The sequence below is a fragment of the Gossypium arboreum genome, chromosome 9 (genome assembly GCF_025698485.1).
Source record: "Gossypium arboreum isolate Shixiya-1 chromosome 9, ASM2569848v2, whole genome shotgun sequence".
NCBI lineage: Eukaryota > Viridiplantae > Streptophyta > Magnoliopsida > Malvales > Malvaceae > Gossypium > Gossypium arboreum.
In genome coordinates, this window is record NC_069078.1 from 45,764,050 (window position 1) to 45,791,983 (window position 27,934).

Genomic DNA, 27,934 nt, shown 5'->3' on the forward strand with positions numbered 1-27,934 from the left:
AATAACCAAACAACTTTAGCATGGTATCACCAAAACATATATCACATTTCTAAACATCATTCATCATCTTACCACCTTATCGTTGTTCTATCTATTTTCAACCCGAGGGTTGAGAACATACCTGTCCAAAGTGTCCATTTCACAACACTTACCAAAACGTCGCTTGCATCTTAAGTGTTCTTCCATTTCACTAGAAATTTCACCCGTTGAACACATCGGAATACAACTTGGATACACGGATAATTTGCACATAAGTGCCTCATATGTAATCAAGAAATCATGTAACCCGCCCCTAAGTGAACTCGGACTCAACTCAACGAGCTCGGGCGTTCGCATCCATAAGTGAACTCGGACTCAACTCAACGAGTTCGGATGCCTAGTTACATTTCAGGAACTCGGGCTCAACTCAACGAGTTCGGACATTCGCATCCATAAGTGAACTCGGACTCAACTCAACGAGTTCGAATGCTCAACCATCCTAGTGACATGTCACTTGTATCCTAATCTATTCCTAAGGTTCAAACGGGCTTTTTCCCTCGATCTCACATTTGCCGTCTTCCATGGAATATTGGAACCGATACTCGGTAGCAATTCATATTTATCAAGTAGTAAACATAATTTGCATATTACTCAATATTAACCACAAAGCATAATATTTCACGACTAAAAATCAGCATATCATATAATTAACATTAATAACTTAAAAATAACATTTATGTTACATTATTTACACATGAACTTACCTTGGTACCAAAATATAAAGATTTTGCAATTTAGTCCACAATCTTTTCTTTTCCTCGATCGCGACTTGAATCTCGTTTCTCTTGATCTATAATGCCAAATTAATCTTATTCAATACATACATTCATCAAAACAGCATTTAATACGAACTTTGGAAGAATTACACTTTTGCCCCTAAACTTTTGCATAATTACACTTTTGCCCCTAGGCTCGGGAATTAAACTTTATTCCTTATTCTTATGTTTTATAACATGCTGATCATTTTTCCCTTCTATGGCAACATCAAATTCTTACTCTAACATATACTTGTGACTATTAGGTATTTTTACCGATTAAGCGCTTTTACTCGTTTTCACTCAAAACCGAGTAGCACAAGTTGTCTAACATAATTTAAAACCCCATATTCTATCATAAAACATCAAAATACACAAATTTCACCTATGGGTATTTTTCCAAATATAAACCCTAGGTTGAATTATTGCTAACATAAGCTTAATCGAACTACCGGGATTCCAAAAACGTAAAGAACATTAAAAACGGGGCTTGGAATCACTTACTATGGAGCTTGGAAGCTTGAAACAAACCCTAACTATAGAGAACCCTTAAAATTTCGGCCTAATGAAGAAGATGGACAAAAATTGGTTTTTAATTTTGTTTTTAATTCATTTTAATAACTAAATGACCAAAATGCCCTTACTACTAAACTTTCTAAAAATTCCTTCCCTGTCCTAATTTTGTCCATGAACTTAAAATTGGTAAAATTCCTATTTAAGATCTCCTAATTAATATTTCAATGCAATTTTCATACTAAAAACTTCTAGAATGCAAATTTTGCAACTTATTCGATTTAGTCCCTACTTTCAATTTAAGCACTTTAGGCATAGAATTTCATCACGAAATTTTCACACAATCATGCAATCATATCATAATCATCAAAATAATTATAAAATAATTATTTCTATCTCGTATTTGTGGTCACGAAACCACTATTCCGATTAAGCCTTAATTTAGGATATTACAGAGGATTCCTTAAGAACTCCTCCAAGGCACCAACTCGTACATCGGAAGCAAACTTGTGCCAAAAGAAGCTTAAAAAGAACAACAGAAAAGGACGCTCGCAAAGTGTTTGAGTAAATGCTCTCTATTCTCTTATTCACAAAGAATAATGAAACAATGAATGGAGTGAGTACAAATGAGGGGGAGGCTCTCTATTTATACTTGAGCTCCCCCAAAACCGACGGTCAAGATACAATTATGTCGACGGAAGAGATTAACCAATCCCCTAATTTAAGGGATTTTACAAGATATTGCCATATCAAATCCTATCTAATCTTTACAAGATATGATTCCCTCTATCTTTAAAGATTAGTTACCATAGTTGCCTAAGTTGCCATATCTTCTCTATCGGGCCAACCAGGCTTCAATCTGACAGGCTTCTCCAACAATTCCTTGAATCGGGCCAGCTCTCGTGGGCCAAATGATCCCCATCTAAGTAATAGACCTCCATCGAATGCATTTAGTTCGATTGTCACGGGCTTTGAACTCTGGCCCGTGACATTCTCCCCCACCCATTCTCACAACGTCCTCGTTGCGACTCCCGAATGGCACTGACTTGATTCGCCTTATATCCCACTCGTTGCCTTAGCTCTTCCCTTCCTTCGGGACTTTTTCCTCGGCTTCCATCGCTTTTTAACTCGAGCCGTCCTACTCATTTGTACATCTCGACGACAAGGAGTTATGTCACTCCCTTGCCCACATTCTAACTTCCCTCGAATAGAATCCTCGTGATTCACAACACTTGGCTTCGCTTTGCCCACAGTCTTTCGACCTCCTTGCTCAAGAACTTCAAAAGAGCCCCTACGTTCTCGCCAAGTACACAAGTTAGAATGCAAAACACTATCAGAGTGTTCGAATGTACCTTTGCATTTACTCGGGTCAACTGTCCCACATGCATCACTTCTTTTTCCTTAAAGTCCGATGCACCACCCACCTCTCCCATAGGTGGAAGCCTTGTCGATAACTCGGCCAACTCCGATGCTTCACTCGATTCGAGCCTCATTGGTCCCAGCTTCACTGTTTTCATCAAAACTTCTTCCTCTAAGTCCGTTGACAAACTCAACTCTTCCTTGGGTGGAAGCCCCTACGACGACTCACCATGCTCGGGCGTTGCCATTCCTTTGACTACGGCTTGCTTTAGGCAGTTCCGCAACTCATGCAGACCACGGCACAAGAAGCACTTTACTCGCTTCTTTTTGCTCCTCTTAGCCCTCTTGACTTCAGCTTTACCCTTGCTCGAACCAAGCTTCTTGGGCTCCTTGTCTACTCCATCGTTCCCTTCGATTACAGACTTGCTCCTCTTTGCCCTCTTGGCTTTGGCTTTTCCCTTGCTCGAACCAAGCTTCCTGGGCTCCGTATCTGCTCGATTATTCCCATCGATAACAGACTTCCTCAGACACTTCCGTAACCTATGCGGACCATGACATAAGAAGCACTTGACTGGCTTCTTCTCGCTTTCGGCCTCCTTGGCTTCGACACCCCTTACGCTCGAACCAAGTCCCAAGGCCTTACCCACCGGCTTCTTCCTAAGCGCGGTTTTCATCAGACATTTCTTTAACATGTGTGGACCGTCGCAGAGAAAGCATTTCAGCTTGTCCCTTTTTTCTCTTGGGTTTCTTCTTCCCAACTCGTAGTTTCCCATTACCACTATTGTTGCCGTTGCCATTGTCATACTCATCCGTATCTTCCTTGTGATTCCCTTCACATACGCCCCTTTCCTCGGACTTGGAAGATCCAAGCTTGTCTTTCCCTAGACCAAGCTTAACCACGGATACTGCTACCGTCATGGCTTCCGATAGCTTTTGGGCACCTCTTTGTTCCACCTCCTATCTGACCCACGGCTTCAATCCCTATTGAAAAGCAAGCATTGCTTCTCTCTCGATCACATCCGAAACTTGGAGCATGAGTTCCTTGAACTCATGAACATACTCCCCCACTGTGCCCCGTTGCGTTATCCCTTGCAACTTTGCCCGAGCTTCTTCCTCGGCAAACTCCGGTTAAAACTGTAATAGCCCTAATTTGACCCTAATCGGGAAGTGGTTTCGGAACCACAAAACCGAGTCATGAAAATAATTAAATGTTAAATTCCATGTCTATTATATGAGATAATTCATGTGTGAAAAATTGATGCAATGATTTTTATCATTTGAATGTGAAATCATTAAATAGGACTTAAGTTGGAAACTTAGAAAATGTGCTTGGTTAAATTTTTTTAAATGGCCAAACATTATATGATTTAATAGATGAGGATTTGCATGTCAATTTTGCCATTTCCAAATTAGTGGCCGACCATGTTGATTGCTTGAGTTAAATATATGTATTTTATATATATACATTATTAAATAAAAGGAAAAAGGGTGACAAAAAAAAACAATGTTTTCCATATTCCTTCTTCCATTGCTGTAAGTGAAAGAAAGGTTAAAGCTAAGCATTCAGTCCTTTAGATATCTTGAATTAAGGTATGTTCCATGAGTTTGCTTTTAAAATTTTAGTGAATTTGAGATAGTTGCTAAGTCTTTTACTTAGCCCATGTGTAAATTTTAAGTTTGGTGTTGTCATGTATATTCGGCCATGGAAGTTTTCTACTTCATGGATAGTGTGTTAATGTTTTGAAATAGATATGGTAGAAGGATAAGGTTTGAGCTTGTTAATTCTTGAATTGGTTGAGTTTGATAAAATTTAATATTTGTGGCTTAATTGTTTAATGACAATCGGCTATGTTGAAATGCTAAATTAGTGCTAAATTGTAAGTATTTAATTGAGTGTTAATTAAATTGAGCTTATGATAGTAGTTAGAATTTGTGAAATTTATGCATTTTGTGGTCCAAGTGTGATAAGAACCATACGATTATGGCATGTAAGCATGAAGATTAGATGATGGATAATTTTAAATGTGAGATGGTTAGAAGTTGATTTAAAGGCTTAATAAGTTAGTTTAAGGTGAAGTCATTAGCTTATGATATTCGGTTTTGGCTACTATGTGTTGGATCTTGAATATTTTAATGTTCTGAATTAGTAATGGATGAAAGATAATGTTTGAGTTTGCTAAATATTGAAATTAAAAGTTAATTATTTATTTGTTGTGTAAGAGCCGAAAGTGAACTTAGGAGATGAATTGAGGAAAATTGTTGTTATATGTTAAATGGTTGAGGTTTTGTTGTCATGTAGTGAAGGAGGGTTAAAATATTTAATATGTCAATTGAGTGAAATGTTAATGTACGAAATCTCATATTAGTTGATAGAAGAGGATGCTTAAATTGTTAAAAATTTATTTTGACATAGCCGAATGTGTTCATGACTGAAAGAATTATATTGGTTTTGAAATGTATATGCTGCCGAATGCATTTTTAAGTAATAGTTGAAATTCTTGTTATGAGTGAATTATAATATAACCGAATAAAAGGCATGATTAATGAATTAGTGACAAGTGAATTTGTTTAATCTAGCTCAAGAGCTTAAGGAGCCTAATTCGGATAAGGGAAAAAGCTAAACTAACCGAATAGCATATACGTAGTCATTCGATGACAGTCAAGGTAAGTCTTTGAGTAATGAAACTTAGCTTATGATTTGATAAAATCATGGTATATAAGCATAATAAATAAATTGTGACCTATTGGTTCTACTTAAATTATGTAGTGGGATAAATAATTTGTGCATATGACTTGTAGCCGAATGGTTATAGAAATCATGTTGGATAGCGAAACAAAATCGTGTTCTTTGTATGTGGCTATTGAGCCGAAAGTGGAATGGTTGATAAGCATGTTGTGCTTGTGTTCAAGTAATGTAAATGAAATGCTAATGTGTTATGATATATATATATATATATATATATGTGTGTGTGTGTGTGTGCATGATAATGGAGAATTATATCCGGGCTAAGTCCCGAAGGCATTCGTGCTGGTGTTATATCCGGGCTAAGTCCCGAAGGCATTCGTGCTGGTGTTATATCCGAGCTAGGTCCCGAAGGCATTCGTGCTGGTGTTATATCCGGGCTAAAGTCCCGCAGGCTTTGTACTGTTATTATATCCGGGCTTAAAGTCCCGCATGCTTTGTGGTGTTGATTGGATTTGGGTTTTAAACCTAGCAGACTTAATGCCGATGATTGGAGTAAGATTATGATTTCGAATGTTCGTAGTAAACTACCATTGAATATGTTCAATACATTAAGTTGGTCAGGTATGTATTATATACTTTTATATGTTAGATTGATCGGAATTGAATCATGAATGCGAAATGAGAAGTATATGTGAAAATCTCATATGTGTATGTGTGTATTCGGTTATGGTGAAAGGTTATATGAGATTGATTTGGTGATATACATGTTAAATAATATGAATGCAAAGAATGGGTAATAAATCTGCTTGGGACAGCAGCAGTAATGTGATTTCGGAAAATCACCATAAATTGTGAGAGTTGAGTTAGAGGCTGAATAAATTATGTCATTAAATCTTAATGAGTCTAGTTTCTTATAAAAGAAACCGTGTAAGAAAAATAATTGCCAATAATGAGATATTTGAAGTGGCGTGGAACAGAGTCAAAATGACTTCGAGGTCCCCTATTCTGTTTTCAGAAAATCATTATAAATGGTAAAAAAATGGTTATAAGATAAAATTTATATCCTTAGACTCCTTAATGAGTCTAGTTTCAAATAAAATAAACGATAACATATTTCGAATTCTGTATAATGAGAAATTTTATTCGTAGTGAAGAGTGGTCAGAATAGTCAAATAGTGAAACAGGGGAAACTTCAATAAAAATCTGGTATTGATTGGTCAAACCAAAAATTCTTAAAATTTGATGGATGGAATATATATGAGTCTATTTTCAGGGAAAATTAACGGCACTTGATTTGGAGTTTCTTAGCTCCAGTTATAAATAATTTAGTGACTATTGCTCAGGAAGACAGCTTATAGTGAATTTGTGATTTTGTTGCAAACATGGTTAAAACTTGTTAATGAGATGCTTTTCGAGTTCTTATGATCTTATTTGTGATTTCAATATTTGGTTTTAATTGAGTTCAGATTCAAGTGAGATGAATTTGCTAAATATGCATTATGTTCATGGATACTTGGCCAAAATAGCAATTATCTAGGAATGATTTCTTGAAAATTTGAATAATCGATCTATAAGTAAATTAATTGTTTGCATTGCTTAAAACTTACTAAGCATTGAAGCTTACTCCGTGTTCTCTTTTCCATTTCTTATAGGTTTATACTTTAGCTCGAGTTGGAAGGGCCGGAGATATTCATCACACTATCGAGTCATTATGTGAGTTGAGAAGATTGTATAGCATCATGGTTTAAGGCATGTATAAGATAGACTATAGGTAGAATGATATTTCGACTTTGTATACATTATAGCCATGGGAAGATGGCTTGCTCATTTTGTTTAGAGAAGCCTTATAATTGAACTAATGTGGTGAAATGTTTTAGTTATAACTTGATAGTAGTTAATTTGTTATTAGATATTCGGTTATGTTTTGATAGTGAGTCATTTTGGAAATTTATAAGAGCTCTTATGGAAAATCAATGAGACATGTTTGCATTGTTGATAATTTATGTCTGGTAAGTATCTTTGACCTTATAGAAGTTTTGTTCAGTCAAGTAATACCTCATAACCTTATTCCGGCAACGGATACGGGTTAGGAGTGTTACAAAAACTGTCCCTTCAACTCGCATTGGAACTTCTCCCATGTTCCAATCTCACCTTGCCTTTTATCTGTGGTCCTACCTCGCCACCATAAAAGCGCAATATCAGTAAGAAATAATGAAGCAGTTTGTACCTTACCCGCATCATCCACGATGCCTTTGGCACGGAAGTAGTTTTCCATTCTCCACAAGAAATTGTCCACATCACATGCAGACCTTGTCCCCACAAACTCTTTCGGCTTCGGGACATACTCGCATCGAGTCTGACTTGACACTCCTTCCCCATCGCTGCCGACACAAGGCCAGCTCTCCCTCGAGCTCCTCTATTCTTGTGCTTAAAGCTAGCATCGTGGCCATTGTTTCCTCCTTCAAAGCCATCAACGTGGCCTCAAGAGCATCGTTCCTATCCGACAGTTTATCTTTATTTGAATCAAATAACTCATTTACCTTATCCATGGTCGAATTAAGAGACATCTTTACATAGTCTCTGGTCTGTTCCTTCCAGTTGTCTATGTGACCCTCGAACCCATCGAGTGCCTCATTTACGCCCTCCATGGATCCTCGAGTTTATCCACACGTTCCTTCATCGCCGACAAAGATCTCCTCAAACCTTTTCTTGCCCTCCTTTGTCCGCACTCTTCTTTCGACATCCCAACAAAGGCCTTGAACCAACATTTCGGATACCACTTGTCACGGGCTAGACCTTTCGTCTCAGACCATGCGGCCTTAGCGATTTGTTTCGTCCAAACTCGCCCAAGTCACTTTTTACTCGAATGAGGATTCCTTAAGAACTCCTCCAAAGCACCAACTCAGACAAATGAAGCAAACTTGTGCCAAAAGAAGCTTAAAAAGAACAACAGAAAGGAACGCTCGCAAAGTGTTTGAGTAAATGCTCTCTATTCTCTTATTCACAAAGAATAATGAAACAATGAATGGAGTGAGTACAAATGAGGGGGAGGCTCTCTATTTATACTTGAGCTCCCCCAAAACCGACGGTCAAGATACAATTATATCGACGGACGAGATTAACCAATCCCCTAATTTAAGGGATTTTACAAGATACTTCCATATCAAATCCTATCTAATCTTTACAAGATATGATTCCCTCTATCTTTAAAGATTAGTTACCATAGTTGCCTAAGTTGCCATATCTTCGCTATCGGGCCAACCAGGCTTCAATCTGACAGGCTTCTCCAAGTCGTGGGCCAAATGATCTCCATCTAAGTAATAGACCTCCATCGGATGCATTCGGTTCGATGGTCACGGGCTTTGAACTCTGGCCCGTGACATTAGTACCCAAACAAAAAGTGATTAATCTACTGGTATAGTACTGGCTATCTTGCTTGTGACACTAATTTAGTCAATAATTTAATTATAGTAAAGATGTTTATTAAATAATAACTTTTAAATATTCACAAATTTAATTTATAATTAACTTATTACACCAACTCAAATAAAAATATTATAATAATATAGAAACAACATCTATCATATTTGAAAGTTGAGAACTTCTAATTAGGATCAAACCAATTCATAAATATGAAAATATAAACGCTTAATGTTGCTCTCTTAGCAAAACAAGCTTGGCGATTGTTAGCTAATCTGAACTCGTTTGTTGCATGTTTGTTAAAGGCTAAATACTAATATTGTGAAAACCAAACCAGACCGGCCGGTCGAACAAAAAACCGGAAAAGTACCGGTCCGTTCAACAGAAAAAATCCTTTTGAACCGAGTATCAGGAAAAACAGGTCGAACTGGCTTTTGGAAATTTTGAACTCCCTGGGTTAGGTCAAGCTGGAAAAACGACCCAATAATAAAAAAAGTCTGGTTCTTTTCAACTATGAGACCAAAGCAGAAAAAACTAAATGAAAATAAATTTAAAATTTCGAAAACTAAAAGCTAATGTCCTAAATCTACCCGTGACCCTCACGCCCCACAGTCCCACACCCATCAGGCCGTCAGATTCTTCAGCCCCAGAATAGCAGCGTCTGCTCTGCCTCACCCACCCTCAATCTAGAAGGGTTTAAAGTTTAAATAGTAGAGTAATGAAGAAGAAACGTTAAGGAAAAAGAAAAAAATATGAAGAATTGAAAAAAAGAAAAGAAGCTAGAGTGAAGAAGCCAAAGTAATCTCATCAGAAAAGAAAAGAAAAGAAAGAACAGTGAAGGTCACCCACTTATAGTATTCACGAATAAGAAGAAAAAAATAAATCCAATATTAAAATAAGTAAAAAGTATGGTGTTACACGCCTTGAACTAGCTAATGGTTGGATTCAATGTCTACTCAGTGAAGAACGGAAATGTTTGGCTGAAGCTTTGCGACTTTGATTACCCAGACTTTTCATTTCTTCGATAGTTTTGTTTTTTCAACCTGCTGTTTTGCGTTCTCTCTTCCGAGTTTCAAGACTTTGTATTTCCCCCTAATTTATTATTATTATCAGCTGGCATTTTCCTCAAAAAGAAAAATTTTGAAATCGAATTTCCTCACCTCCATTTTTAAGACAACAATCTCAATTTTTTTAAAAGAAAAATACGTGCACTAGAATTAGAATGGCGTAAAAAATCAAGTTGAGCAAAAACTTAAGATCGAAAGACAGGGATGTATAGTATTAGCTATTTTGAACATAACATGATTGTGTTACATGTACAGTTTATTAAGTTTGTAAATTTAATTTCAATGCCATATTCTTCTCACAAGAACAAACCATAAATGAAGAAATGGCTAAGGGTAGATGTCACTAATATCCACGCGGGCGGTACAAGTTTTTCTCAACGACGGCAGTTTCCTCAGAGCCATGGCTGCATTAACAAAAAATACTTGGAGTCAGATTAATCTGAAAGGAAATCTGGCTTAGTTATATTAATGATTAGGGCACATTATCACCTGAGGTAGCTTAGAGCGGACATTCGGTATAGACAAGTAAACACTAGGATATGCAAACCAATTGTGTAGAAAAATGCAAACGTTCGAGCATACCTGCACTTACAAACCAAGTATTTCATTAGCAAATCAACAAATTTTCTAAGCAAGCAGGTATTATTGCGTCCACACGTCACGGAGAGAATTGCTCCAGACTCCCTTATACAATGGTGACCACATTAATTTAACCACGGCCCAACAAAAATGTGCTACTACTATTCTTATTTGATATATACAAGGGCTATAACACCCAAAAGAATGTAAAGGTACATGCACATAGAAATTCTGCTCATTTACAAATGCACATTTGTAGACAGGGAACGACACTCGGACCAAAGTTGACCTATAATAAGCATTTGAATGAAGTCAACGACCTTACACAATCATCCTGCCTTAAATGATACAAACCCCAGATCCAATTACCATTCGGTTTGCTGTTTGCAAAGTAAAACGAGAAAAAAAGTTGAGCCTACTAAAGACATACCCAACCTACGTGAAACCTATATTCACCCGCTTAAGAGTGACTATCCTCAAGAAAAAAAATGAAGTGGAAAGAAGACAGAGACCTAAACTCCTCACAATGCTAGACACCCCAAATCTACCAGCGTGATTGCCACCTTTACAAATGTGTATACACTCGAAAAGAAAAATGCAAGAAATGGGACAAGAGATCCTGCCAAATAAAGAATACTATACACTGTATATGCAATAGATGATGAAACAAAACCATACTTGTTTCCCAGAAGAAAACGTCCGCTGCTGAGTGTGATTCTGTCTCTGAAGCCCAGCTCCTTGTATCTTTGATCCCTCTCCTATGTAATAAATGAAACTGATTATTCTATTATGCCCAACAAACAGCATGAATAAAAATGTGACCTGAACTCGAAGATTCCATGAATGTAAATGTTAACTGGATTATTTTGATGTTCTCATATGAGTTGGCATGGATGGTAAAAAGCTGAGAGTTTGCATTTCTTGGCTGTTCAACTTTGTTCCCAACTAAAATAAGCTTTACAAGGACAATTCTTCTTCATTTATATTTGCCTGATAAAAAAATGTCTCATAGCAACGTACAAGGGTGTGTATCGACATCTTATTTTGAATCAGTCTTGATACTTGCAAAGAGAGAATATTTGAGCATTGTTCCAAAAGAAACCAGAATTATCAGATCATTCATTGCATGTATGATGGAATGTATGGCACAAATATAAAATCTGATTTATGCTTGAAGATATGTAACTAAGAAAATTAAGCTGATTTAGTTCATATAATAAAAAAAAGCCTGTGAACACCCACAGTTTCTTCTCTTCTAAAATATTGTAAATTTGTGATGAATCAAACAACAAAGGGAACTCTACATGCCTAAGTTCAAAACCAAACTAGATCGCATGATATATGTGAACCTGACAGAGCTACATATTTCATGAATGGAGCTCAAGTTTACCAACCTTTTTTGAGAATGCTGCAAAGGGATTAATATCATCCTCATATATCTTCTTGTACTTGGATTCAACATCTGAGGTGAAACCACTTTCAAGATCCTCGGCATACTGAAAGGTGATCAGATACAAGAAGACAGCTTCAAGATATGATACTATAGGCACTAACGAGAATCATGAAATGCACTAAAAGCAACAAGTACCTTCTTTGATCCTCTAGAAATTACTTTCTCCTGGTTATAATCCTGGACATAACGAATCTTTCCATAAAGTTTAACATTATCAGCTTTTGTTTTCTCCAGTTCTGTTGTTAGCTCCCCTATCTTCTCCTTTAATTGCCTTATTTCCTACAAGATATGGAACACTCAACAACGTTATTTTGCAGAAACCATAAAATTAATGCATATAATAAGAATTCCATTAAATAAAAATTGAAACAAAATGCAAGTATGTGCAGAAAGGTGGACGGCATACTTCTTCAGTTTCCCGCAAACGTGCCCTAAATCGATCACGCTGATTGCAGATCACCTTCAGCATTGAGCTTTGGTCTTGATCTGCGGAAACTTGTTTCTGATCTGTGTTCTGCTCCATAATAGGAAATGAAATAATAAATCAGAGTTCATTGTGAAAATTGAGTTACTTCACTTGCAAAACATTTCCTGTCAATAAATATTTACTATGATCCATGATATCAAGAATTTCAATGCAAAACTGAACGTTCCTAGTCAGAAACATGATTCTTTCAACAATACCTCCATATGTGGCCTAACAGTCTCAAAAGGTAATGCTGCACTCAATGAATACATAGGACATATGACACTAAATACTTTCCTAACCTAACATTTAAAATGAAGAAACTCTGTAAGTGTTGTTGACACAGATTCTGTACACGCATCTAATTTTTCAGTTTAAGTTGGACAATCTGACTTCTTGACAGAGGACCCTTTATCTGAGTAATTATCCCCTTGTTCCCACGCATGCGCACAAAAAATGGAAAAGGGAAAGGGAAAGAAAAGGAAAAGATAAAGATAATAAATGAATAATTTATTAGATTAAGAAAGAATCTAATAAATTTCCCAGAACCGCACACTTTGAGGTATCAAGTTCCCAGGTAATTATACTTCATGCTGGCAAGAATAGCTAAAAATTACATGAAGCAAGACAGGATTAAGCAGTGAAGCTTAAATAGAAAATATGACCGAGTACAATGTGCAAGTATAAAAGTACAAACACCATGTTAATTAAATTCCTATTTTCTTTGATACAAAAATTCTATCTTAAAGGATATATTTTCTGGTAATATACATGTAGACTAACAAACAGAAGCAAAAATACCTCGGAAAGTTCATTCCCTCCACTCTCTGAAAGATCCCAATCATCAAAAAGAGTTCCTTTCTTTTCTTTGGAACTATAACCCTGCATTTAAGATAAAAAGATGCGGATGAAAAAGAAAGGCTGCAGTATGCAGATCTTGCATAATCAAAGAATTGTTTCAGATAGTCCAATATCATTATATCCATGGATGGAACAAAATAGAGAGGCTGATAGTTTCAGTCTTTCACTATGAAAGAGAATTCACATATATGCAGCAGCCAGGAAGTCATTTAAGGAAAATGCTGTAAGAACATAATGCAGCTGATTAAAATTGCCATTTTCAGAATCTTGGAAGAAATTAATCCAAACCTTCAATATATCATCTTCTAATTTCTGTATCAGCTTTTGTTGTTCATTAACCTTTTCCGCGAGTTCTACTATTTTGCCTTCAGCTGTTTCCAGCAAAGATGTTCTCTCGGAAAGTTTGACCTGAAAACCAGTAAAAGATACATGACCACAACTAGTACATGATAATTAAAACAGATCAAAAGCATCAAAATCTAACTAATATCCAAATTTCTCCATATATGTAAATGAAATATGATAACTGCAGATATCCACAAGATATCTACTTCTGTATAGTTTCCTCTGGACAAGATCTAATTTATATTTATCTTTGTTGGAGAAAATTGGGAAAAAGAAAAACTAGGAAGCAAAGCACCAAAACATACCTTCAGCTGTGTAAGTTCATGTTCCATTTTCTTATTTTTGTCGAGAAGAAGAGATTCCATTTTACTCATCTCTTCCCCACTGGTAGCTGCTTCCCAATCTTCAGCCTCAATTGAATTATAACCCACTGCCTATACAGCCAATAATGAGAAATACATTAAACTGCAACAACCAGAGCAAGACAGACAACAATTTTTTCTTTTTTCGTTTTAAATATAAAAATGTAAAGCAACATAAACAGACTTTTGATGTAAAGTATACAAGTTTGAGTACAAATTAAACACCAATTCATCCTCAACATACTTATTATCCTTAATTGGCAATTATATACCCTCTTCAACAAAAAGATACTAAAATGGCTACAAGTCACCGGCACCGGTAAAAAGATGCTCAAGTGAAACATCAACTATTCCCACATGCTAAAAAACATATACTCCTCAAGAGTCGAGCAACTATGGGGATTAATGAAAGCCACTTGCTTCTTGCTTCTTGCTTCCTAAAGTTACTAAAAGCTATGTTACTCGGACTTGGGTGTGTGTGTGATGCGGGTAAGTGTCTGACATGGCTATGGTCAGATCTTTCTAAGTTTTTCCATGTATTTGGAGGATTATTGGAGATCATATCCATCATACCCATTTATTGACGTAAGTGTTGCACATGAGCACTTAAAAAAAAAAAAATTGAAGAGTCAAGAAACATAGACTAAAAGGTAAAAGTGAAGAGTAAAAGGCAATATCATATCTAACAGAAAAGAGAGATAGAGGGAGAGGGAGGGAGGGAAAAAAAGAGCCAATGGCTACACTTTAGAGGAAAGTTATTTATATAAAAGTAGAACAGTACATTATGCTATTAAGAAGATTTAAGATTTTAACTTCAAATCTTTAAAAATTTCATTTCTTTTTGTCTAAAAAATTAAAGCACATCTACTTTTGCTTCAAAAGTAAAATGCGAGCCAGTAAAAGCAACAGTCAAAGGGAGTTTCTTCTAATTCTTGAATGATTGGAAGTTAGCATCACTAGGTACAGTACAAGCAAAACAACTAAGAGAATTAGTTACCTAAATGAATTGGTAAAAACTTGAGAACTTAGAACCATCTTTATTTCAGAAACTTGATTACGCAAAATTCTTAAAAATTGGTACCTACTGAAAATTAATTAGCCCAAGGAGATCAACGTAAACAAGAAACCCTTAAAAGGATGGTTTTACCTGCAAAATTTTCACTTTCTTACGCAAATCATCAACCAACTTTTCTGTTGGCCTTGCTTTAAGTTCTTTCTTCATCTCCTCAAGAGCAACATCCTGATTTGCATAGAAGAGAAAAAGGGAAATATAAGGGGAAAAAGTCCTTTCTTACAAACAAAAGAACATTCATTTCAACAAATATAAAACCAATGCGGAAATAAAAATAAGAAACACAATAACATCAACTCTAATCAGAGCCCTATTTCCAACACATTGAATAAAGCACCATAGATGAATATTCTCCAAGCTCAGTAAAAGTTTATATAAACTAATAATTATATTTTGGTTACCATAAGAATAAGTAAAATATGTTAAGTAGCAAATTATAAAAATTATTTGTAAATGTAAAATTCCAAAGTTAATCCCAACACTTCAAGGATTAGTTTCTCTAGTTTCCTTGCTTGAATAAAGAGATTAAGAAAGTTTTTCCTAGAATCTCTCTTGTTTTATTATTTATTTTTTGTTTCTGGATTTAATTTGATTGCATCTCCTTTAGGGATTTGATTGCATCTCCTTTAGGGATTTGATTACTACTAGAATTGAGGAGTAAGTAGTGACAAACATGTTATTTTTTCTCCTATAAATTCCACCAGCTTCATCTTTATGAAATAAGGATAAATAATAAAATTTTCCTCTCTGAAAATATTCATTTCAATTCTATTTTCATCTCTGAAATTCTATAATTTATTACTCTCTCAATTGTAATTTCATCTCTAAAATTCAACATGGTATCAGCGATTGAACATTGATTCTTTTATGACAAAAAAAGGCCCAGCCTTCGTAATAGCTACCGACAATATCATTGGAAGATGCTCCATTGCTAAAATAGGTAATTTCCCTATGGCTTTGAGCACACCAAAAAAACAGGTGCATTACATCATATAATTAGTAAAGCTACATTATTTACTACTAACAGACCAAACTCTGAAAGGTTTGTACTGCTGATGGTACATTGTCCAAAGTGGCAAGGATAGGATCAATAGTTATCACTGACAGAATGATTTTAAAATTTGTGCTATCAGTTCCCAATTTGACTTGTAATTTGCTGTCCATTAGCAGACTCGCCAAATATATGAATTGTGTTACTAACTCTTTGTGAATTTGAGGACTAGGAATCAAGGAGAATGATTGGGAATGCTAAGGAACCTTCGGGGCTCTATATTCTTATTAGTCCTAATACTCCTGGAGAACAAACTCAAACTACAAGTAGTGTGTCATTCCCAATTTATTCAATTCTTCCAATAACGATAGTGCAATCATGTTGTGGCACTATAGGTTAGGTCACGCCAATTTCCGGTATTTAAAAACATTATTCCTGACACTTTTCAATGAAAACAATCTTGAGACTTTCCAATGTGAAGCTTGTCAATTATCCAAACATGTGAGAAACAACTATTCAATCCAAGGGTATAAAACATCCCATCCTTTTGCAATGATCCAAAGTGCTACATACAGGGACCCTTTAGAGTCAACAACACCTCAGGAGATTGGTGGTTTGTTTCATTTGTTGATTATCACGGACAAATAACTTGGGTATACTCAACGAAAGAAAAAACAAAGGCAGGCAACATCTTTAAAATTTTCAATAACATGATCCAGACACAATTCCAAACAAAAATAAAGGTATTTCTATTTGATAATACCAAATACTATTTCAATTCCATACTTGGAGAATATCTTATAGATCAAATGAATTGTGCATCAAAGTTTGTGTGTTGACACAACCCAACAAAATGGGACAACAAAAAGAAAGAACACACACTTCCCAAAAGTAGCCAGATCCATTATGTTCAACATGAGAGCTCCCAAGCATTTTTGGGGTGAGGCAATTCTTACAGCCACTCATTAATAGGAGACTTTCAAGAGTTCTAAAATTTCAAACGCCTTGCCAATCTCTTCTTCTCTCCTGCCCAAATATTTGACTCATCTCATCCTTACCATTAGAAGTGTTTGGGTACATAGTGTTTGTTCATATACATCAACAACATCGAAGCAAACTATATCCAAAGGCCATAAAATGTCTTTTTCTTGGTTACTCTCCCACCCAAAAGGTTACAAGTGTTACATGTAACTAGGAAATTCTATACTTTTACAAATATTAAGTTTTTGAAAATCAACTATATTGTCCAAAAACTTCCATTTAGGGAGAGAACAATTCTACAATACAAGAATGTAGTTTTTAGCCTTCCACATCTATCCCACCTAAAATCAAGTCAACCATTCCTCCCACAACCTCCATTCCCCAACAACCATCCTCAATCCAACAACCATGAATCCTCCAAAAGCTAAGCCAGACACTAACACACATATTCCCATCCCGCAGACAATCTGCAGTTGACAAAGAACTAATTGTTTATTCCATGTAGAAAAAGGCTCAAGAGGAAACAAAATTACACACTTCCTGAGCAAAACCATGAATCCAATTCAAGTCCAAATGTTCTAGGTAAAACATCTCAGACTAATATTTTTTATGATCTTAATATTCCTATTGGTTTGAGAAAAGGTGTAAGACGATGTACCAATCATCTAACCTAAAACTTTATTTCCTATTATATAATCTTTCATCAAAATATTGACCATTTGCTACTAATTTATCCAATGTAGAAATTCCAAAGAATATTCATGATGCTTTAAAAAAAACAAAATGGAGGGCTGCCATCCAAGAAGAAATGAATGCTCCTATAAAGAATGGTACTTGGGAACTCTTAGACTTGGCAAAAAGGAAGCAACCAGTGGGATAACAGATTTTCACTGTCAAACATAATCTAGATGGGAGTGTAAGTCGCTACAAAGCAAGGGTTTTCCCCAAGGATTTACTTAAACCTGTGGTATTGACTATCAAGAAACCTTTGCTCCTACTGCAAAGCTTAATATTGTTTGTGTTTAGCTATCTCTAGCAATTTATCCCAATGGTCCTCTTCACTAGTTAAACATAAAAATTGCTTTTCTCGAAGGTGATTGTAAGAAGTTTACATAGAATTCCACCATGCTTTGAGACAGGAGCCAAAACAAACTAAGTCTATAAGCTTCAAAAGTCTCTCTATAGTCTCAAGCCTTTCTCGAAAAACACCATGCTTTTCTCAAAGGTAACTTAGAGCATGGTTTGACAGGTTTACAAAGGTAACCAAGAATTATGGGTATTCCCATGGTCAAGCTAATATATCCTATTTACAAAATTCTCTCATAATTGAGAAGTTTCTATTCTCATTATTTATGTTGACAATATCATGGGATAAAAATGAAGAAATGGGCTACTTGAAAGAAGTACTTGCTAAGAAGTTTGAGATAAAAGACCTAGGACCATTAAAATATTTCCAAGGCATGGAGGTTGTCGGTTCAAAAAATAAGTATTGTAGTCTCACAACGAAAGTACAACTTACTAAAAGAAATTGGAATGTCAAATTGCAAACTTGCTGACACTCCAATGGAATCAAATTATAAAAAAGGTTTCAAAGAAGGTGCTCCACCATTTGACGTAGGAAGATATTTTTTAGGAATGCTTATAAACATGTCCCACACAAGGCCAGACATAAGCTTCCCTATTAGTGTTGTAAGTCAATTTATGAACAAACCAAATGAAGAACATCTTGAAGCAATTTATCAGATTCTTAGATACTTGAAAATGACTCATGGTAAAAGAACATTCTTTTAGAAAGGAACAACTAAAGGAGTTGAAGTCCACTTGGATGCTAATTGGCTAGATCCATTATAGATCAAAGATCAATTACAAGCTACTGCACCTTTGTATGGGGAAACTTGGTAACTTGCTGTAGCAAGAAACAGTCTGTTGTCTCTAGGATTAGTGCCAAGGTAGAGTGTAAAGCTTTAGCTCAAAGTATATGTGACGGATTATAGTTGAAAAGGTTACTTGAAGAGTTAAGGATCTCAACAAGAGAGCTGACAAAGGTGTTTTTTGATAATTTTGCAGCAAGAGGTATTGCTAGAAATCCTATTCATAATGATAGAACCAAAACTAGATCACCATTTTATAAAAGAAAAGGTTGAAGCTGGAATATTGAACCTGATTTACACACCTACTCATCACCAAGGGACAAATGTTCTAACAAAAGCGCTTTCAAGAATAAAGTTTGAGGAATTGAATTCCAAGCTTGGAATGATCAACATATATTCTCTAACTTGAAGGGAGGTTAGAATTCCATGGTTAATCCCTACACTTTAGGAATCAATTTCTCTAGTTTCATCGTTTGAAAAAAGAGATTATGAAGGATTTTCCTAGAATCCCTCTTGTTTTATTTTATTTTATTTCAAGATTTAATTTGATTGTATCTCAATTTAAGGGATTTGATTAATACTAGAATTATCGAAAAACTAGTGGTAAACATGTCATTTTTCTCCTATAAATTCTAGCAGCTTCATGTTTATGAAAGAAGAGAAAATAACAGTGTTCCTCTCTAAAATTATTCATCTGAATTATGTTTTCATCTTTGAAATTCAACGGTAAAGGAACAGACTATAGACTTTGAAAGGGTAAATTGTGCTTATACTCTACGTGATTTTGTTCTTAACATTTAACACCCATGGTTTCACTCTGTTATCAAAGGTAGTGTGTTGAGTGTGAAGGAAAATATTAATTACCAAAACACTTAGAAAAGGAAAAAATTGAATACCATAACACAATATGTTAAGTACCAAATCATGGAATTTTTTGTGAATGAATAACTACTGAATTTTAAAGGCCAAATTGCACTTACACCCCCTTTGGTTTTGTTTTTAACATTAACACCTATGATTTCATTCTGTTATCATGAGGACAATTCTAAAAAAGCTCCTTTATATGAGCCTTCCATCAGCTTCAATGTTAATCAGCTTCAATGTTGCATTAAACATTACAAAAGTTGTAATAGTTCATGCAATTGGATAATGTTTTGTGCAATTTGTGTTACACAAAACTTTATTAGATTTGTAATAATTTGTGTAATAAGGCAATGTTGTGTAATTACACAAAACTTTATGAGATCTGTAATAATTTGTGTAATTAGGCAATGTTTTGTGTAATTACACAATACATTACGAATATTTGTAACAATTTGTGCAATTAGGTAATGTTTTGTGTAATTATACAAAACATTACCATAGTTGTAATAATTTGTATAATTGAGTATGTTTTGTTTAATAGTGCAATTATATAAAACATTACAAAAGTTATACTAATTTGTGTAATTGGGTAATGTTTTGTGTAGTTGAAGTTGATGGAATGCTAATTCTAGAAGGCTCAACCTAGAACTTCTAGTTATCATAGGTAGTTACAATGTATAGGTGAAGGCAAAAATGATGTTTCACATGATGAGAAGTATTACATGGTGTTTCATAACTAAAGTGAAACATAAATGGCATAATTACCCAATTTTTTAAGACTAGAAAAAAGTACAGTTAGTACACATTGCACTAATTGGGTGAGGAAAAAATAGCAATAAGGTTTTCTACCTTTTCATTGAGCAACGAATTCAACTTCTTGATTTCGTTGACATGTTGCACTCGTTCATTGGATAAGGTAGTTTCAATATTGTGAAGTTCCATGTTCAGCTCAGAGATTATCTTTTCTTTGGAACTTAGGGAGTTTTCAAGTATGGCATTTGAATCTACATCACTGTGTCGAAGAAATGATCAATTGAGAAAAACACATTGCAAATATAACATGGGAACTGTAGAAAAATGGATATAAACACGAATGAACAAAAGAGCTACTATAATTGTTCACATACCACATATAGAACAATATTTGACCAGCATAGAAGGCAATGATATGATGTAGAGACAAGAAAACAATTGCTAAGAAGTTATACCTCATTAAACATGCAACATATTTACTTCACATCAAATGATGTTTTTAAAAGGAAACTTGACATTTCAAATTCCATTAACAATGTCTATATGGCCTTTACTTCAAATAAAATGATGTTTTTAACAGGAAACTTGACATTTCAAATTTCACAAACAATGTTTATACAGCCAACTGTCAAAGATAAACCCAAGAGATTCAAGCATGCGTAGCTATATATGAACCGAAGAAAGGAAGAAATTTAAGGACGTGAAGGAACATGTGATTAGAGAAGAGCCAAAATAAAAGCTTATCAGCAACAAATTATATATACCTAGAAATTAAAGAGTGGGCGTCCTAGACCAAAAAGGTTTTTGTATTTATGACCTTCTGCAAATGCACAGAAAATTGACCCCAATGACAATCAAAACTACACACTTTCACATGACATGTAAAAACCTTGTAAAATAAAACATGAAAACAGTTATCAAGTATCAGATATTCAAGCCTATAATAATAGACACAAGTACCTTTTTCACTCATTTCGTTCGGAAAATATAATAGCTAGAAAGGATAGCACTTTTCACAGTTAATGGTACTGGAGAACTTTACCTTCTCTTGTTTTCTGACTCTTCATTTGTTGACTGCAATTGTGAGCGTAGAAGCCCCTGCAAAGCATCCAATTACCAACATGGAACATCAAACTTATATATACCAACTAAACAAATAAAAATAATAATGCTTGCAAAATCTTAATATGCTGCAATCACTATGTCAGCAGAACCCACTACAGTGCATATCAGAATAAAAATTGCAAGCATGATCTGCTTAACTAAACTAACTAGGTTCAAGGATTTATTTATAAGTAGCACAATGCAGAAATTGAAGCCTTTAATTAAATAATTATTACAGAGATTAATAGGCAACCAAATAGTTCCAAGTTGAAGAAAGGCCGCAGCAGTCCTTTTTATTAACTAGGTCAGTATCAATTGCCATATGCAACTATACTCCATCTGCTCTCGTATTGGTAAATCAAGATCTTAAATGGATGACATGTTTATTGTGTCAGAATAAGCTAAAAATTATATTTTTAATCTACCTTCTCTCTCTCCAGACTAAAAAGCCGAGTTTGGGCTCGCTCTACTTCATCCATCAAAAGGTTGACCTCAGATTGCTTTGCTGCCCTATCTTCCTCTGCATGGTTAAAGACAGTGTAAGACACTAGAAGCAAGGGCACATAATCCCAGAGAGTGGAAATCATAACAAAACAAATGAAAAAAAAAAGCTTCTTTTGACGATTAATGGAGTCAAATAACAGATTTGTAGAACAGAACAGTCAGGTCAGCCTTTCACCTGACTGAGCACGAAGTTCAAACAGCTGGCTCTGTGCAAGTTCATGCAGTTTTTGCATGTTTGATACACTTTCTTTAGCTTGCCGTAATTGATCTTGCAAAGATTGCTCCCTGCATGAAGTATATAATTTATATACATCAGGGAACATAATACTAGAAGTTAAAGAATCATTAAGAGAGCTATTTACACACCAACTATTATAATGGAATTCTGGTGCAATTTGAGTTACATTCTAATACTTTTGCATGAAGAAAGGAATATGTCTGACAACAGACAGGAATATCTAACACCTAAACCACTAGGAGCAAAAGATACCTGTCTTTTAAGACTTCTAGAGTTTTCTGGTTTTCTTCTGCTAAACTGCGCTGCTTCATCTCCACAATTTCTTTCACTTTTTCCTCCATCTGAATGCAAGGCCAAGATTAACCATTCAGCTGTATACTTCAAAACTAAAATAATTTAACTGAAGGGGTGAAAACATAAAGATAAGGAAAATGGCAAGGGAAAACTTGAAGGCAATGATGCTTAACTTGCCAGAACTGTGTAGATAAGAATTATGGAACATTGCCAAAACATTTCGCTAGATTTTCATCACAACAAATTTCTAACATGAACCCAATCATTGAACCAGCAAGAAAAAGTAAGCATTAGGTTCTTTGACATGCATCTTAAATCGAAAAAAAGAATTAAGCATTAGATTCTTTGACATGCATCTTAAACCACATTTATAACAAAATAAAAAAAGTTAATTGTCCTATAATTATGATTAACATAATCATAATTCTCCTGTGTAAGATTATATCTCAAGGCAAATTAACTAAATCAATGGTTGAACCTAGATGTAGATAATAAAAGGCAACATCCTAAGTCAGCCCTCTATTTTTCTTCTTTTAAAAGCAAGGCAAGCCAAAATGCAATAAACATGACATGCCACTATTGTATTTCAAAAAGAAATTAGAGAGAACTTCAATCAGGTGGGCTATTTCTATGTCTATTGCCTTGCAGACAAGCATGCCTAGGCACATCAGGTGTGCACCTGATCAAATTAGCTTCAACCAGAACGGTCCAAGGCACTTTTGTTGCCTAACACTAAGGAACAAGGCATAGGCACGCCTAGGAACACGCCCTGACGATCCTGCCTTGAAGAAGATTTTCTTATTCATATGTCTGGATTCCTTCCTAGTATTCAAAAAGGTATGGGTTATTTGAAAACTCAAGATCACTACATCTTGGAGTTAAGGAATGACTCTTGATCTCATGCGTGTTATATGCTTAGCACATTAAAGTTGACAAATATGAACTTCGGAGATTTGGCTGCTTCTTTACTTCCTTTATGTTTTATGTTCCGTATAGTTCATGTGCTTTAATTTGTTTTAGATTCAGCATGAGGCCAAATCTTGCAACATCGACAGATAGACTGTAGAACACAGAATACATACACCTAGAAATGAATATCAACTGGAATAACAAAAGCCACTCTCTTAGCTTCATTGTCCATAGAAAAACAAACAAAATGTAAAAAGAAGTGAAAAAACATAAGAAGATAGAGATTCAACTAGATAAAGGAAAGACTAATCCATGACATGCATCACTTATCAATTTTATGTTGCAAGTCTCTAACATTAGTTTCAAAGTGATGACAAGTAATTTCTTGATGCCAAAAACTGAAACAAAGATGCCTACTTCTAGAATGAAGAAAAGAAGTAAATATAAAAGAAAATAACCAGAGATTGGGTATTGGGCTAAAATTCAGATTTTATAACAAATTCTATGGAAAAGGTCAGGTTTAAGACAACAAGCCAACGCTTTCTATGAATACAAAAATAGATTCAACCAAGCATTATTTTTAATTACTTGAGGAATTGATGTTATATGTTTGTTTATTAATATATACTATAATAACATTTGTTTACTAATATATACTACAAGTCTTTCCTTTATTTATTTTTTGAATTTCTGGCCATGTTCTTGGAGTCACTTTATCATCATGGTCACTTTATCACCAGTTCAAAAGACCAGTTTAAGTAAGATCACAAAACATAAAAACACAACACTGCATTACTGAAAGTACATTTATTAGCACTGCTAACCTGCTGCTCTAATTGTCTATTCCGCTCTTCAAGTCTTCTTATCGTTGCCTGCTGATTTTTTAAGTGCATTGATTCTGTTCTGAACTCTTCAAGCTCAACTTTCACCTTCCGGTTCTCAGATTCCAATTCAGAGATTTTTAGATCTTGCTCCTGAAGAAGTATGTGAATCCAATGAAACAAACTCGCATGTAGTACATTAAAAAGTACATAAAAAGAGAGAATTTTGCTTGGAAGACCTGGAGCTACATACATAGAGGGGAGTAAAGGATAGAAAATGTAATGATAATTTTTTTCTGTCAACATTTTTACAGTTTTCAACTACAACATGGTATATGCATGCATACTTTTATTTTAGGAATGATAACATTCTCCCCAGTTAAATTTTAAAAAATGTCAAAAAGAAATAACATGTTAATTTTTTTTTATTTTTTTGTGCTATGTTCCATAAAGATTGTTGTTTGATGTAACCCAAGTGAAATTGCTTCTATGCATTTCAAAGCTAGAATTAGATACACTAGCGTAAGATTTTGCATAAAAAAGTTATGTTGTTTGATGTAACCCAAGTGAAATTGCTTCTATGCATTTCAAAGCTAGAATTAGATACACTAGCGTAAAATTTTGCATAAAAAAGTTATTATAGAAATTCATTTGGTAGTTTTACTCTTTCCCCTCTAATGGAAAAAAAAAATGGTAATATTTGAGACCATTTGCACACAGTTAAATAATTAGTGTCACCAAAATACTACCCCTAAGCATTGTTTAATTTGAATCCAAAAATGTATGTCTGAACCTTAGTGTTACCTAACATCTCAAACAAATAATTCATTGGTCGACATTAAAGAATTCCAGTCAATTAGAAACTGAATTTAGGGAGGCATTCAACTAATAGAATGCAAATTTTAGTGGGATCTCATTATAAGTACCATATATCAGAGATAACACTTACAGAAATTGAAGCAAGAGCAGGATAAGGATCAGGAGCCTCATAAAGCTTTTGATAGATGTTCAGAAAAGCATTCTCGCCAAATTTTGCCCTCTTGGTAAGATTATCAACTTCTTCTTGGTAGCCCTTAAGTAATGAATTAAATAAACTTAATTTTTCCTCTGGCGCAGCTTTCTTGAAATCTGTTATGATGAGAAACAATGAATTTGACTAAGGCATTTCTCTATACAGAGTAAACCTATAGCAAAAGGAAATCAATGAGCATGGATGCTAAGAAAAAGGGAAAATTTTCAACTCGTCTAACTTTCACAGTAATAAGTAACTGATATTAAGTTTTTCTCTATAAATAGCATTCTCTCAACCTTCTGTTCTTACTTTGCTTCCCAGTAACTGAACCAAAAAATGGAATTAGCAGTTTTGCATTTGATAGAGTTCTTTGATTTGAAGAATAATAATAATAATAATAATAATAATAATAATAATAATAATAATAATGATCATGATCATGATAATGACAATATTAATATTTTTAAAGAAAAATAAAAAGGATGAGACACTTGAGGATTTGGCACTCATGTCTACTTTTGATCAACATGCACCTAGAAAATAGTATGTTAACTCAACAGTAAAGAATGCTGCAGAGTCTTTTTATGATTACAGCACAAACATGCCATACATATAGGAGAAAACAATACCTCTTGTACTCTCAGCAAGCTTCCGCCTATTTTTCTGGCTGTTTTCCTGATTTTCAGCTATTCTGAGTCCTTGTTCATCAAGCACACTTTTCTCTTTTTCCAGATCAAATTCTGCAAAAGAGAAAAAAAGACATAAAGGAAATTAATACTCATCCCAAGAACAATTAGTTTCCTATTTGATTATACCAGCACATAGTCATGCATATTGCAGAAGAATAAATGTTATTACTAATATATTTTTACATTATACTTCTGAAGTATAAATACATATTTTTTTTATAAATGATTTAATATAAAAAGGAAATAAACATAAGGTGAAACTAAAAATACCATATATTGTAGAATTCACTAAGAATTCAAATCTCATCAATCACTAATTAGATGTTACTGATTCTATTTATAATTCTATCATAAATAAGAATTATATGAGCGCAATTTAATAATACAAAACAGTCTAAACCGATAAAAATTCTTTTCCTAATTATTTTTGTTGGAACCATCGCAGATGCAGACGGAAAAAATTGGAGAATATTGAAAATTTGCAGTACTTGACTCATCTTTCACACTTTCTCCTTCCAAAACTATCCAATTTTCTGGAAGATTGATTTTTTTTTTTTTGAACATGGATAGAAATGGCAACCTCTTCTGATTTCGTGTCTCATTTTTCTCTCCCACCCTCAGAAAAAGAGTAAAAAATCAAACTAAAAGCAGTTAAGATTTTCAACAAAAAATGCAGCCTGATTAGTTAACATCTAAATATAACTCCAATGGAAATGGTTGAACAAAACAAAATTAACACTTAAAGAAGAATAATTCCGAATGAAGCTAAACTTGATGATACCTTTCCAGAAATTGGAGACAACGGAGACAGGAGAAGAGGAAGGATTGGTTTTGTCGCCGTCGGATCCGCCTTGCGGAGCATCCATTTTTTGGGAATTCGGATCTCGCCAAATGCTAGGGTTTTAGGTTGGTTGAAAATGGATTGTAAGGATTTGAATTAATTCCAATATTTCAAGTAGCGGTAAGGAGAGTAATAAGATCGAGAATGAGTTAGGATATATTTGGATGATTCGTAGATCTGTAAAAGCCTTGAACCGAATTGGTGGATCTTTAAAGTTTCTTTCAGAACTAAACTTAAATAAAATAAAAATAAATAGCTTTCTCCTTTCAGTTTTCGGTTGAGTTGTTGCGGTTTCAAGCTTACTAGATTTGGTTAAACGCTTAGGGTTAATTTGATCGGTTCCGGTAAAATTGAAAATAGTAATGGTGATGAGATCGCTTAATTTATAAGATCACTTAATTTGCTAGTGATGGGATTGAATATTTTAAGGATAAAATTAAATTTTATGTTTCAATGTGTGTTTATATTTAAGGATTTAGGGCGTAAATGAGATTTGGTATTTGGTAGATATTTGAATTTGATTTATAACTATTGAGTTGAATTTGAGCTATTAATTGAGTCGAATTTGAGATTAGTAATCCTTAAACTCGAACGGTTTGCAAGTTTCATCGAGTTTTTTTTATATTTTTATATTATTAAATTACATTACTATCATTAATATATATTATTAACCGTAAACTTAATTATTGAGTCGGGCTTGAGTTTGAGCTTGAATACAAAAATTAATAAACAAGTTTAATCAATTATATCTCTAAGCTTAACTCAAGCCCAAAAGTAGATGTTCAATCAAGCTCGAGCCAATTATCGAGCTCTGAATTTCGAGTCGAACTCAAGCTCAAGCTTGACAGTATTTGTGCTTAGCTCAGGTCAATTACACCCTTATAGAGTACAAAATGACTTTTATAAGGTGAGAATATAAAATTAGGGCTTAACTCAAAAATTGATACCTAAATTATACTTTTTTATCTTGTTATTTAAATTTCTTAAGTAAATTACATAAATGATCTTCCAACTATTAGTAAGTTTATAGCTAGACCATCTAACTTTTAAAAATTACAAAATGATCACTCAAATTATCACTTTTG

The 27,934-nt window shown here is 34.4% G+C and overlaps 1 protein-coding gene across 1 annotated transcript; it reads right to left on the reverse strand.

Annotated features, from left to right (window-relative positions):
• Positions 1-10,024: 10,024 nt before the first annotated feature.
• On the reverse strand, positions 10,025-27,277 carry LOC108456877 (protein CASP). The gene is made up of 19 exons (XM_017755607.2): positions 26,790-27,277; positions 25,949-26,059; positions 25,257-25,435; positions 24,311-24,460; positions 22,536-22,624; positions 22,221-22,330; positions 21,967-22,061; positions 21,480-21,535; positions 20,534-20,696; positions 15,053-15,145; positions 13,849-13,977; positions 13,487-13,606; positions 13,139-13,219; positions 12,278-12,385; positions 12,007-12,150; positions 11,813-11,914; positions 11,097-11,176; positions 10,329-10,421; positions 10,025-10,243 (listed from the first exon to the last, which is right to left on the reverse strand). Exons 1-19 carry the CDS (start codon positions 26,872-26,874, stop codon positions 10,183-10,185), a joined length of 2,049 nt encoding a protein of 682 aa, XP_017611096.1. The 5' UTR covers positions 26,875-27,277; the 3' UTR covers positions 10,025-10,182.
• Between the last annotated feature and the right edge of the window lie 657 nt (positions 27,278-27,934).

Coding starts and splice junctions, on each gene's coding strand:
- LOC108456877 (XM_017755607.2), bottom strand. CDS start 26,874: ATGGATGCTCCGCAAGGCGGATCCGACGGCGACAAAACCAATCCTTCC. Junction 22,062..22,220: donor TGAACTTCGTGCTCAGTCAG/GTGAAAGGCTGA, acceptor TTAACCATGCAG/AGGAAGATAGGGCAGCAAAG. Junction 13,607..13,848: donor ATGAACTTACACAGCTGAAG/GTATGTTTTGGT, acceptor ACTGGTTTTCAG/GTCAAACTTTCCGAGAGAAC.